Here is a 14,544-nt window from a genome sequence, read left to right on the forward strand (position 1 = left end):
CACACAATCCGAGAACGTCTCGGAAGTAGACAAAACTTCCTCCTAACACTTCCGCGTCTTACAGTGTTGCCAGATTGTGCAGATGGCCGGACGTAAGAGTTGTCAGGGGCGGCCAGTTTTATTGACCACCTTATGTGAACTACTCGGACTTAGTCTCTGTGGCGGCCGGCCGGCGGTCAGTTTTTATGTCAAAGACTGTACAGTGCGCTCGGTGCTGTGAAAATGATTGTTTTTCATGCTTCTACGATATTCATCACTCTGGTTCGTGTGAGACTACATCTGTGGTATAAAACAAGAGTGTCATATAAAACAAGAGTATAGTATAACACAAGAATATTTGGTTTTTCATTTTTGTCCTAAAATATTTAATTGTCTTGTTTTCTTAATTTAAGCAATCTCTATTAACAATATTTCACATAAAAATTTATATTTGAAATAAAAACAGAAATTTCGCATGTCATATGTAATTAGAAACAAGAAGACATGGATTATTCATAAAAATTGATGATGAATTTTACAAATACGATATGTAGGTATTTCAAATTAAACGAAAAAATAGACGAAGACCAAGGTGAGACTTGAATCAGCGCTCCATGAACCGCACCAGATTATCAACCTACTGCGCTACTGATTCCGTTACCGTATACATCCAGTGTGCATTTGTATCTCAACTGTTTCTAATACAGTCCTTCGAAAACCTTTTTCGAGCCGATTTTTTTCTCTAAATTTATGAAAAACATTAAGAACAACCTATTTCTCGGCACTTTTCACCGTGTCCCACACGCGTGTTGCACTGAGGAGCAGAAAGCATCCTCAGCCGTTTTCATACTGTGTATTAACAGCGCGACAATCGGAGCACAACAGTACAGTCTGTGACTGTACAAGATATTTGAAATAAAAACTACACAACTACAGCCTGATTAAAAAAACGTTTATGGCTGTTAATACACCAAATTACCCTAAAGTTTCATTTAACGGAATTTAGAAATAATATATGTAACACGTAAGTACTACCTACTTCCAAGAGCGTGAAGCCTTGCTTACACACTAGGTTGCAGGCGACTGCGCTACCGGCCACTGCGCATGCGCGCCCCGCGTTTGACCAACTCGTTGGTGAAACTAAACACTTTCGGCGTGTTCCAACTTTGGCGATACTAGTTGCGTGAGTTTTAGAGGTTGTGTGTGTTCGTAGAGTGTAGACAAACTGAAATATGAACTGAAATACCATCGTTCGATTCGCCCAACTCTTTGTTAAGCAATATTGTTGACAGGAGGGAAGGCTATACAAATTCAAGAAGCTGCATTCTTTATTCAATATTCATCTATTTAAAACATCGTTGCAGTGCTCCCCATTCAAATTTGTTAGAATTTTGAAATATTGCCACTGTTCATATCTATTTTCAAGAGAGTAGTTTGCAAACCGTTCTCTTCGTAATGTGGCCTGCTTCGAATAACTATTGCTGTTAATGTTAATAATTGTTGGTGTTAGTGAAAAAGCGTTATCACCAACTTAAACCGCACTTATAGCATGCCGAGTGATCTCGATTGTAATGCACGCAATATATGTAATTTCACCTCTGGCGACAGTGCTTCATGTATTACAGTACCTTTATTCCTTATCGCTTAATTAACTAGATTTAGAAGAAATGTGAACAATTCTGGTGACATTCTAAGATAATTAAATGGACTTTTTCAATCTTCCGTTATAAATTATTTCAGCAAGGATGCTGAGCAACTGAGCTGACTTCTTTTCTTCATCCAGTCGCGAATAAAAATACGTTTCTTATTTTTTTCTTATGCACCGATCCCACGCAACAAGCTTCAACTCCATCACAGCTCGTGCGACGAAACTGAAGTGTATAATGGTGTCGCCGTGTCTACAGTCATATATGAAACCACTTGCGTGCAACTCATTCCACGGAACGAGTGGCGCAACCCAATGTCGTCGTTTAAACTAGACTTACCACCACCAGTGTACATGTGCTACGGCTTCTGATCAATCATCGTGTTTGTTTACATCAGGTTTATTCTCAAGATGGACAGAATGTAGCACTGTCCGATGAAACTTCAAACATATTAAAGAAACTAGTTTAAATCTGGCCTGGAACCCTATCAAAATACACAACCTTTAAAGCACATTGATTAGTAACAGTTACATGAGTAGTTTCATCCATGATGAGTGAAAGAAACGTACCTGGATGTCTCAGTTTATCATGTAAGGACTCTGAATGACTTCCTTAACACATCCCCAATAACATTTTAAAATTTTGCACGCTTTAAAGCAATCTTCTGAGCGATTGTTGAATCAGAATAGACGTTCTTACACAGAGGAATCAATGTACAGTATCAAAGGTGATGATTGTAAATTATTGGCAGCAACAAGTGATGTTAATGTAATTTCTGGCCTACTTACATCGTCGGCATTGCTGTGTAGTGTTGAAGATGTATTAGAAGTAGATGTAACAGTCTTCATTTGATTAAAATGTTTGTAAGACTTTGTGTGCCACAAAATTTCAGATTTATTCACTATCATATACCTTGCAGTATGCCAAATCATGTCCAGCACTCCGTTTGTCAGAACATGATGTTGTGGTAGAGGTAGCATTATGGTCCTTTTCCATAAGCTCACTTTGTAAATCGGGAGTTTTGCGTAAATTATGTGACAGGAAATCCAGGAGGGGCATGCAGATTGTCTACAGATCTCGCACTAATATTTACTTTTCGCAACCACTTATCCATTTTAATTAGCTCTCCCACAATACAAATTTCAAGCAGTGATGTAGCAACTTTTGATTCTGAATGCTTCAAATGCTTGAATTATTGGTCTTTGAACAACCTTCTCTGTAAGCACAATGTGCAATATACATATACGGCTGTTGTAATCTAGTATTAAGCATTTAACAAGATTTTACAACAGTGCTTAATACAAATCAGCTTATCATTGTTGTTGTCTTCAACAATATTACAAAAGTGTAATTCATAATTCATTCACAAAGGAGGTATTCTGAAAACACTCATTTGCCTGAATCTCGAATGCTGTTAGTCAGTCAGGGTCCTTAGCCAGATATGATAAAGAATTCAAGGAGGACCTACCTTTTTCTTTGCAAATTCATTTGCTAACATATGGACATAATGGACGGGTAAGACCAACACCAGTGACAGATGTTGGAGGAACGGCCATCACATCCAGTAAATCTCCCCCAACTCAGGGTTCCGGGTGACTTTTCCAAATTCTACCCCTTTTCCTAAACTTCTCCAGTCCTTTTCCTTCACTCCTCTTCCTTTCCCTTCTGGCAGAAAAAGGCTCTATAAGTTTGCAAACGCAAAACTTTACATATATCTCTGTTCTCCTGCTGCTGCTTGATGAATAGATTTTTTGTTTACATAACAAATGATATTGGATGGATTACTACTCACCAAACACAGCAGACAGGCACAATGTAAGCACATATGCCTGTCTGCTGCTCTCAGTGCCTCCTCTGTGTGGTGAGTAGCAGTCTATCTTATTTCAATTGTTGTACTCCACAAATAATATCCAGATCAAAGGTACAGCACTGAGAAATAATAAAATGCAAAACTGTTTTTAGAGTACTGATTTATTATTTACATGTGCAGAATTAAACAAGCATATTCCAGTGGAAAATACAAGTCCAAAGAAAACTTTAAATAAGATTTCTAAAAATAAGTTATTCTTTTCCATCAATGAATACCTTCACTTCTCTCTCTCTCTCTCTCTCTCTCTCTCTCTCTCTCTCTCTCACACACACACACACACACACACACACACACACACACACACAAGAGAAAGATGGTCAGAAAGGATACCGAGAGGGGGAGAGAGGTGGTTTATTGTTTCTCAAAACATATCATGCATCATATCCTCCATGAACTTTTTGTAGATACTCATAAACTTTGCAACAAATGCTTCTAAATGCATAATAGCTTTATTGCCGTGGTGTAAACGGTGTTCATATAAAGCTGCTGCAGCAACCACTTGTGTCTTCAGTTGCATGTCGCACTTCTCCACCACTTCATCAACGAGGTGCTGTAGGGAATAAAATAATATTATAAACAAAAATAACTGGAAAGGGGCAGCACATCAAATACTTCTTCACACAGATGTTAACTACCAAGACCATTAACTAGAACTTCACACAGTTTGTAACACCTCCATTATAACGTCTTGTCTTTACTTTATTACATTCAGTATATATAACCAGAAATGAAGAGGAGATATCTTAAGTGCAGTAGACATATTATTAAAGAACATGCTTAGAATAGTTTGTTAAAAACTTTGTTTATCCACAATGAGAAGATTTACATGGATGTGTTTAGTGACAAATTGTGTAAGTGACAAAATGCTAAGGCTTATTAATACAAACAAAACCAAACAACTATTAATGTATTACTAGTAATGAAAATGACTGATAGTAGGTAACAATCATCTCTGAATGTAATGAAGACATAGGACCTGTTATTCTAAATCTGAAGTACTTAAAACAATTAAAGTAAGTGAACAGTAATTATTCAGACAAAATTTTGACGGCCCATTTGTGCCGGTTCTAGCTTCGTATGGTTTGCTTTATTCAATGCAAATCTAATGCTAAGTATGTGAATAAGTAACAAATTTTCTATCAGTGTCAGATCTCATTGTACTTTTAATTAACTATTATTTGCAGGCTGTAAGCAGAATGCTATAGTCCATGAGATTGTACACTGTGGTGAATACACTAATAGTTGTTATTGTTGTACCAGATTTGAAGTATGAGGAAAGTTGCAAATCAAGTCAATTCACCAAAATGTATGTGCAAGGGCCTTTCAGATCATAACACAATGAAGAAAGAGCTGTAATAAGGAAAGAAGTGCTACTTCAAGACTTGTAAGATACTGAAGTATACCATTTGGAACAAAACATAGTATTTTTAAGTACCTCTGGAAAGAAAAATAAGCAGCCTTGCCCAGTTACAGATCTAGAGTCATTCCAAACTGAAGCAGTTTTTCAGCACATTTATGGATATTATAGTAGGAAAGAATACCCCACAACAGCAAAGTTCCTGATTTCTTTAAAAGACTCTGAATTTTCTTCAGTAGGGAAAACAGCACTTTAAATTATATTTATAAAAAATATGGTCTTATGCTCCAAAAAGCTAATGCAGTTGTGGCTCCTAGTATCTTCTTACATAAAATTATAGGAAAGGATAGCCATTCAATTATATGGTCAAATGAAACCTGGGTAAATGTTGGAGAAGCAGTTGATAAGTGCTGAACAGATGATACTCTGAATAGGAGCAGTCGTCAATCATCGGAAAGAGGAGCCAGATTCATTGTAGACCACACAGGTTCTTCGAACGGTTTTGTGTATGAACAACTTTTAGTTTTTCAATCAAGAAAAACCTGTGACTGCCATAAGGATCTGGACCATCCGAAATTTCTGCAGTGCTTCAAATATTTGGTGCTCCAGTTTAGAGTTCCGACAGTGTTTGTAATGGATAATGCACCTTATCATTCAGTGATATTAGACAAAAGTCCAACACCTACTGACTCCGAAGCAACTATTGTGCAGTGGTTATGGTGAGACACATTGCTGTGGACATGAGTCTAACAAAACTGCTGCTACATGAGCTTGTGAAACAAAGTAAGCACATGTGTCTATAGATGAAGTTGCTAGAGAACAGCGTCATATGGTAATTAGACTACCACTTTATCACTGACATTTCAACAAAATTGAACTGACTCAGAGTGGCATTGAGACTTGCATTCAAAATAATAAATCTTTTACTATAACATAAATGGAAAGGCATTGCACAAAGTGGTGGTGGTGGTTGTTGGGATGTTTAAGGGGGACTAAACAGCGAAGGTCATCAGTCCCCCATTCCAAAAACAGGCGAGCCGAAAATTGGCGGAGCAGGTAAAAACCAAAGGGGGGGAGGAGACTCCCCCCCCCCAGGCACTAAAAGAACACAAATGCAGCAACAAACACTACAGACAAGAAGAGTACAGATGAACACCAGACAGAAAGAAACAGAAGAAAAGAAGATGGCCGGAGACTGGTTGACTGACCACGAGAACAAAAAAAAGGGAAAGAGTCAACCATCCGACAACACACCAAAACAGCAACAAATATTGAGAGACGCAAGGACAAAAGACACAGAAAGGGAAAGGTGCAGGACCTCCCTAAATGGAACCATAACAAGGACTACCACAGATAAAATTTAAAAAGTCATCAGCCATGGAGGCATCGTCGCATAAAACCAAAGGCAAAGTGCCCGGGAGATTAAAAGACTGCCGGAGGGTGCGCAGTCGGGACACTCCAACAAAATGTGGGTGCCCGTCAGCCGGGACCCACACCGACACAGGGGGGGATCCTCCTGACGCAAAAGATGACTGTGCATCAGGTAGGTATGGCCGATGCGCAGCCGACACAGGATGACAGAGTCCCTGCGAGAAGCCCGCAGGGAGGAGCACCACACATCGGTCGTCTCCTTGACAGCCCGCAGTTTATTCGGGGATGTCATGCCACGCCACTCAGCAGTCCACATCCCAAACACCTTACGGCGCAACACCAGCTGCTGATCGCGAGCCGTGAGGCCGATCTCCAAAGCTGGGGCGTCGATCGCCCCTTTCGCCAGCCTGTCAACACGTTCGTTCCCCAGTATGCCAACGTGACCTGGCATCCAAACAAAGACCACCGAATGACCAGAACGGGTAATGGCGGAAACAGACTCCTGACTAGAGGACACCAGAGGAGAAGAGGGATAGCAGCAGTCGATGGCCTGGAGGCGGCTCAGGGAGTCACTGCAGATGACGATGGACGTACCGGAGCAGGAACGCATACGCTCAAGAGCGCGCAATATGGCCACCAGCTCTGTAGTAAAAATACTGCAGCCAACAGGCAAGGAGCGCTGTTCAACACGGGCAACGTGAGCAAAAGCGTAGGCAGTGCGACCATCAACCAGGGAACCATAGACAGTCTCACAGCCCGAAAATGAGGCGAGGAGCGCAAGAAAACTGCGACGGAGGGCCACAGGCGGAACCGAGTCCCTGTGGCAAGTCCAGACGGACGGACGGACGGGGCAAACACCAGGGAGGCGTAGGTGCACGGACCCGGAAGGGAGGCAGAAGAGGGAATGACCCCAGTTCCGACAGCAGGGACTGGACGCGGACAGCTACGGAAAGCCCAGACCTAGGTCGCCGTTCGGGCAGATGGAGGGCCATGGCAGGGAAAAGCAGGCGACGATTGGGATGGCCCGGCGAGCAATGCACGTGGACAGCATAGTCGGCGAGCAGTCGATGGCGACGAATCTGCAGCGAGGGAACCCCGGCCTCCACCAGTAGACTATCCACGGGGCTCGTACGAAAAGCGCCAGTTGCAAGCCGAACCCCACAGTGGTGTGTGGGGTCTAACAATGTCAACACTGAGGGTGATGCAGACCCACAGGCCAGGCTCCCATAATCAAGCCTTGACTGCACAAGGGCCCTGTACAATTGCAACAGCGTGCAGCGATCCGCACCCCAAGATGTGTGGCTCAGGCAGCGGAGGGCGTTGAGGTGCCGCCAGCACTTTTGCTTCAGCTGAGTAATATGAGGAACCCATGTGAGCCGGGCATCAAAGACGAGTCCTAAGAAGCGGCATGTGTCCACCACTTCAAGCAGGTGGCCGTTGAGGTAAAGTTCAGGATGAGGGTGGACCGTCCGACGCCTGCAGAAGTGCATAACTCGAGTCTTGGCTGCAGAGAACTGAAAACCATGAGTCAGAGCCTATGATGCTGCCTTGCGAACGGCTACTTGCAGCCTGCGTTCGGCGACTCCCGTAGTCGTGGAGCTAAAGAAGATGCAGAAGCCGTCAGCATACAAAGAAGGAGACACCGACGACCCCACGGCTGCAGCCAGACCATTAATGACCACTAGAAATAAGGAGACGCTCAACACCGAGCCCTGCGGGACCCCATTTTCCTGTGTATAAGAGGAACTAGAGGTGGCACCGACTTGCACCCGGAAAGAGCGGCGCAATAAAAAGGTTTGCAGAAAAGCCGGGAGCCGACCACGAAGACCCCACTCATGCAACGTAGCAAGGATGTGATGCCTCCATGTGGTGTCATACGCCTTCCGCAGATCAAAAAAGACAGCAACGAGATGCTGACATCGGGAAAAGGCCGTACGGATAGCAGATTCCAGCCGCACAACATTGTCCGCAGCAGACCGGCCCCGACGGAAGCCACCCTGGGATGGAGCGAGGAGACTGCGCAACTCAAGGACCCAACACAAATGCCGCCCCACCATACATTCGAGCAATTTGCACAAAACGTTGGTGAGGGTAATGGGACGATAGCTGTCCACCGCCAGTGGGTCCGCACCGGGCTTCAAGATGGGGACAATAACACCCTCTCGCCACTGCGACGGGAACACGCCCTCGCTCCAAATGCGGTTAAAGATGGTGAGGATGTGTCTCTGGCAGTCCCTGGAGAGATGCTTCAGCATCTGTGCGTGGATGCAGTCTGGTCCTGGTGCCGTATCAGGGCAATCGGCGAGGGCAGCGAGGAATTCCGTCTCGCTGAAAGGAGCATTGTATTTTTCAGAACGACGCGTGTGGAATGATAACGGCGACTGCTCGACTCGCTCCTTTAGAGAGCGAAAGGCGGGGGGATAAGTTGCAGTCGCAGAGCTCTTAGCAAAGTGTGCAGCAAGGCGTTCAGCAATGGCGGCAGCGTCCGTGCAGACAGCGCCGTCCAAGGAGATCGCAGGGACACCCATAGGGGTCTGGTATCCATAAATCCGCTGGATCCGGGACCACACGAGCGAGGGGGAGACACGGGAGCCCAAGGATGAGAAATACCTCTCCCAGCACTCCTGCTTACGCCGTGCAATAAGACGACGGGCCAAGGTACGGAGCCTCTTAAAGGCGATGAGGGTCTCTGGAGACGGGTGCCGCCTATGACGCTGGAGGGCCCGCCTACGGTCGCGAATAGCCTCAGCAATCTCCAGCGACCACCAGGGTACAGCCTTCCTCCGAGGGAGTCCAGAAGAGCGGGGGATGGCAGCCTCTGCCGCCAAAATGATTGACGTGGTTAAGACACGGACCACCTCGTCAATGTCACCCTGTGGGAGAGACTCGATGGTTGCAGCGGAAGTAAAAGCCGGCCAGTCAGCCCTGTGGAGAGCCCAGCGGGGCAGGCGCCCAGAAGAATGACACTGGGGCAGTGACAAATAGATGGGAAAATGGTCACTACCACACAGGTCAGGATGCATTCTCCAGTGGAGGGATGGGACAAGTCCGGGGCTGCAAAGAGAGAGATCGATGGCTGAGAACGAGCCATGGGCCACACTGAAATGCGTGGGAGCACCCGTGTTCAAGAGGCTAAGGTCGAGCTGAGTCAACAAATGCTCCATGGCACGACCTCGGTCATCGGAGACAGTCCCACCCCATAGAAGGTTGTGGGCATTGAAATCGCCCAGTAACAAGGAAGGTGGCGGCAATTGGGCCAGCAGAGCAGCCAGCTCATGCTGCGCGACATCACCATCCGGTGAAAGGTAAAGACTGCAGACGGTAATAGCCTGTGGCGTCCACACCCTAACAGCGACAGCCTCTAAAGCCGTTTGTAGAGGGACAGACTCGCTGTGAAGAGAGTTAAGGACATAGATGCAGACGCCACCAGACACCCTTGCATAAGCTGCTCGGTTCTTATAATAACCCCGATAGCCACGGAGGGCGGGGGTTCGCATTGCTGGAAACCAAGTTTCCTGCAGAGCAATGCAGAGAAAAGGATGAAGGCTGATAAGTTGTTGGAGCTCAGCTAGATGGTGGAAGAAACCACAGGGTCAGTCTCAGGGACGGACGACGACCGTGAGGCCCTACGACCAGGGACTGGTGGTTGTTTGAGCAACTTGTGGGTGTCTGCTGTGCCGCTGGTCGGAAATTGCGAAGGGAGGTCCCCAAGGGACCCCTTCCTTGCGAGAGGAGTCGAAGAAGTCTTACGCTTCTCCGGCTGGGAAGGGGGAACTGATGTCCCCGAATGTTGGGGGGGGGGGGGGGGGGGTGGTGTTGCTCCTGAAGTAGATGGAGCAGGAGCAACAGGTTGTGAAGGGCCCCCCACAAGCAAGGGGGCTGGTGGATTCTGACCGATCTGAGAGCCGATTCGGGACGATGGGAGAACCGTCGTGACAGCAGCGGCGTAAGTGGATGTCATTGCCACAGGATGGAGCCGCTCATATTTCCGCCTAGCCTCGGGGTATGTCAGGCGGTCCAGGGTCTTATATTCCATTATCTTCCTTTCTTTCTGTAATATCCTACAGTCCGGCGAGCAGGGGGAATGCTGTTCTCCGCAGTTAACACAGATAGGAGGCGGGGCACATGGAGTATTGGGATGTGAAGGACGTCCACAATCCCGACACGTGATGCTGGAAGTACAGCGAGATGACATGTGCCCGAACTTCCAGCACTTAAAACACCGGATCGGAGGAGGGATATATGGCTTCACATCACAACGGTAAACCATCAGCCTAACCTTTTCGTGTAAGACATCACCCTCGAAGGCCAAGATGAAGGCACCGGTGGCCACCTGATTATCCCTCGGACCCCGATGGACGCGCTGGACAAAGTGAACACCTCATCGTTCAAGGTTGGCGCGTAATTCATCATCGGACTGCAGAAGAAGATCCCTGTGGAATATAATACCCTGGACCATGTTGAGACTCTTATGCGGCGTGATGCTAACTGAAACATCCCCCAACTTGTCACAATTGAGCAACATCCGTGACTGGGCAGAGGATGCCGTTTTGATGAGCACAGAACCAGAGAACATCTTGGACAAGCCCTCCACCTCCCCGAACTTGTCCTCTAAATGCTCCACAAAAAACTGGGGCTTGGTCGACATAAACGAGTCCCCATCAACCCGCGTACATACGAGGTACCGGGGGGAATATTTCCCACTGCTATCTTTAGCCAGGCGTTCCTCCCATGGAGTGGGCAGGGAGGGAAACGATCTCTGATCAAATTTCTTCCCGTTGAGGGTAGACCTCGATCGCTTAGAGACTGCTGGTGGAGGCCCACCAGCGAGAGACGATGTACCACGCTTCATTGCGGGTCATCCGCCCTGATGCCACCCACTCCGACCAGGGGCTCTCCCCACTGGCGCCACCCAGCCGCAGCAAAGACCACCTGGCAGGATGGCCTTTGCCGGGAGTCCCGATGCCCCAGAGGGATAAGCATCTACTCCTCGGCATACGTGGGGAGGTAGTAGCTCAGGCATCAGCAGTGCGATCCCTGTGTAGTCAGGGGGCTACCACCACAACGGACTAGCTACCGCGCTGGATGTCGGGTGTCGAAATATCCATGTACATCATGAGGGCAAAGATGGAAGAGCACATTGGAGGGAATGTATGCCACCCAGAACACACTGCAGTGGATGTGGCCGGAAGCTCGATGTAAGTCCAACTCCATGAAAAATCAGGTGTGCCAGATCTTAGGGCAAGATGGATTTAAGATGCACCACGTAAGGTGTCCTTCCCCAAATGGTACGCACTAACGGAAAAATTTAGAAATGGAGTGGTCAAACCCCTTAGGGGACCATCAGATTAAAGGCCGAAACAGTTGAGACTCCTTTTAGTCGCCTCTTACGACAGCATTGCACAAAGATCTTGCTAGTGTAGACGATGGCTCATGGAGGAAGAAAGTAGACAACATTGGTAAGCTTAGCACAGACTATAGATAGAATTATAAATGAGGATGTCTGTTGATGAAAATGATGGTTTTGGCACCAATTTCAATTATAGTGATTAGAACTTGATGGAATTGGACCACTGACACCTAAGTTGGTGCATGTCAACATACAAAGAATTAACACTTTCATTCTGTATCATAGTAAGCACTCATTTCTTTATTTCATTCTATGAATGTTGATAGTGTGTTTTTGTTTACATTACTATGTGAAGTTTTTATACACAGCTATTGTGGTAACAAGTCGGAACAATTTCTCTTAGACACTGTCATTAACTTTGGTTGTTATTTATTAATGTCGCAGTTTCATATATCAGCATACACTTTTTCTCTGTAGTTGTTTTCTTGATTGCCAGAAACATGTTCTTTGTTATACTTACGTATACATTATTATGCAACTGCTTATATACATGGCAATTGTAACCTACATTTGCGGAACATCCTGCGGTGCCAACTATAGCGACCTCGCAATTGCAGTAAAGCCAACTACACATGAGCTTCAAGTTAAAGTGACATGTTTCATCGGACTGGCAGTAGGGTGTAAACTACTTCGCCACCTTATTCATTAAAACTGTGTGTGTGTGTGTGTGTGTGTGTGTGTGTGTGTGTGGTCAATCAAATGAATGCTTAACCGATCTATCCGCTAGCATTCCCCCCCCCCCCCCCCCGCCACACACACACACACACACACACACACACACACACACACACACACACACACACACCAATGCCACATTGCCGACAATAGTAATCATTTTGTGCTCTGTTACAATCACTTGTTTCAACTTGTGACACAAAATTCCTAAATGTAAACATGAGACAGATAAATACAACACAAATAAAAGGTTAGAGGAAGGTGAATCTGCATCCAAGTAATCTAATGAGTATAAGATTGGTAACACAAAAATTACAGATATAAAAAGCAAAAGAGGAGCATCACAAATTTTATATATAAGTTTAATTTTACTAATGGATCGGCAAGTCGTAAAACTATGAAGCTTATCATGAACATGGACCTAGATGATGCTGTTTCGAAGTGTTTTACACAAAAAAGATCACAGAGAGAATATATCTTCGTTCCCAATTGAAAAAAAAAAAAAAAAAAAAAAAGTTAAATGGCAATTCAATCTAACGAAACTCTTGGAAGACTATCAAATTTTAAAGCAAGCACAGGCTGATTAAAATGCTTTAGATCAAGACACTTCATCTGTAAACTCCAAATACAATGTCTGAGACCAGTATGGACTGAAGCTGTGACTCACTTACCAAGAGAAAGTCTGATGTACAAGTTGAGCAAACAATATTTCATACACAAACTATGAATACTGTACAGCCAAGTACACTGGAGAAAAGACAGTCACTATGCAATGAAACCTTTATGCCTCTTCATTCCCAATTACATTTTTAATCCATTCTTGTACACCCATTTTGACTACTACTTTCTGCCAAAACTACATGACAGCCATATTTTGCTCTAAAAGTTCAGCATTTAAAGCCAAAATTTATCAGAACAAGTTCACTTGCCTTGAAAATGAGTTCTGTAGGAATGCCATGGATAATGAGTTCATACAATTTCTCTCGAATTATCCCAATCTGTCTAGGTGTTTGCTCTGCAACCATGAGGTCTGACACACCTTGTAAAAACACCAACCAGTCTGGCAACTGCACTGGCGAATCTGCTGTTGGAGTATTCCTGTGTAAGGAAAAAAAAATTTATTCAGTGTTTCATTCATTCCTTCATACATTTAGTTCCCTAAATCTCATCATTACAAAGAGCCCTCTGGAATGTGGAACAAAGTAAGTTACACTTTAGAAGGCAAAAACAGCTACTGCAGTAAAGCAACTAACATAAAATTGTAGCTAGTGCTAATCTACTGAGAACTGAAATTTATAGGAACACACACACACACACACACACACACACACACACAGGGTGAGTTTGACACGTGCAGAAAATTGTCTGCAGCAAGTAACATAATTAGCACACAAAAATACCCCTAACAATTTTTTTTTCTCCAATAATTATGTCAAAGCTTTTTTAGTTAGAGGAACGACCTTTGGAAACTGTGCTGGAACAGGTAGCTGTGAGCAGATGTCAGAAAAAGGCTCAACGAAATTATTTAGTTATATGTTGTTCTTTCTTACTCAAGTCAGAGTAACTTTACAAGCATTTGTTAGAGTGGAAAATTGTACATAACTCCTAAGTCCTTTTCAGCATTACATGAATGTAGTTTCATTTTTTGTACGTACCAAAATGTCTCTCTTCATTTTTGGTACGTACCAAAATCTCTCTCTCTCTCTCTCTCTCTCTCTCTCTCTCTCTCTCTCTCTGTGTGTGTGTGTGTGTGTGTGTGTGTGTGTGTGTGCCTCTTACACTATCCTACTGCTGTTTTTCTTTACTAAACATTTATCTAACTTACGGCTTTCAATACTTGGAAAGTTGAAAACATGTTTAATAATTATTTCAATGATTTATAAAAGGAGTGGCTTTTAAGGTACTCTCTTGTCTGCGTATTTCCAATTTCCTGCCCGAATCCATTATCCACCTGTTGTAGATTTTAGAACCTGAAAACAATATTCCATCCTGAACCCTAGATACAGAAGCAGGGTCAATTAGGAAATGACTTTTACTTCTAATATTGTGGTTGTGGATTTTACAGTTTATCCTAAATTCACTTTTATTGTTAACCACAAATATCATTTGAGCGTAGTCAGCCACAGCGTGCCAGACTGTATGCATGCTGTCCAGCATGTATCAGCTTTGTCAGGTTCATTTTGGCTATGCTCAGTCCTTCTCAGAATTATTCGGTATGAGGTGACTGCAATGTAAT

At 44.5% G+C, this 14,544-nt stretch overlaps 1 protein-coding gene across 1 annotated transcript in view; it reads right to left on the bottom strand.

Moving 5' to 3' along the window:
* Nucleotides 1-3,578: 3,578 nt before the first annotated feature.
* Nucleotides 3,579-14,544, bottom strand: part of LOC124612730 (replication factor C subunit 3) — an 88,082-nt gene continuing 77,116 nt past the window's right edge. Inside the window, exons 6-7 of the mRNA XM_047141101.1 lie at nucleotides 13,238-13,406; nucleotides 3,579-4,045 (exon numbers count right to left, since the gene is read on the bottom strand). Coding sequence (XP_046997057.1) covers nucleotides 3,857-4,045; nucleotides 13,238-13,406 — 358 coding nt within the window. The 3' untranslated portion in view covers nucleotides 3,579-3,856. The remainder of the gene's footprint in view (nucleotides 4,046-13,237; nucleotides 13,407-14,544) is intronic.

This window comes from Schistocerca americana, chromosome 4 (genome assembly GCF_021461395.2).
Source record: "Schistocerca americana isolate TAMUIC-IGC-003095 chromosome 4, iqSchAmer2.1, whole genome shotgun sequence".
Classification (NCBI taxonomy): Eukaryota; Metazoa; Arthropoda; class Insecta; order Orthoptera; family Acrididae; genus Schistocerca; species Schistocerca americana.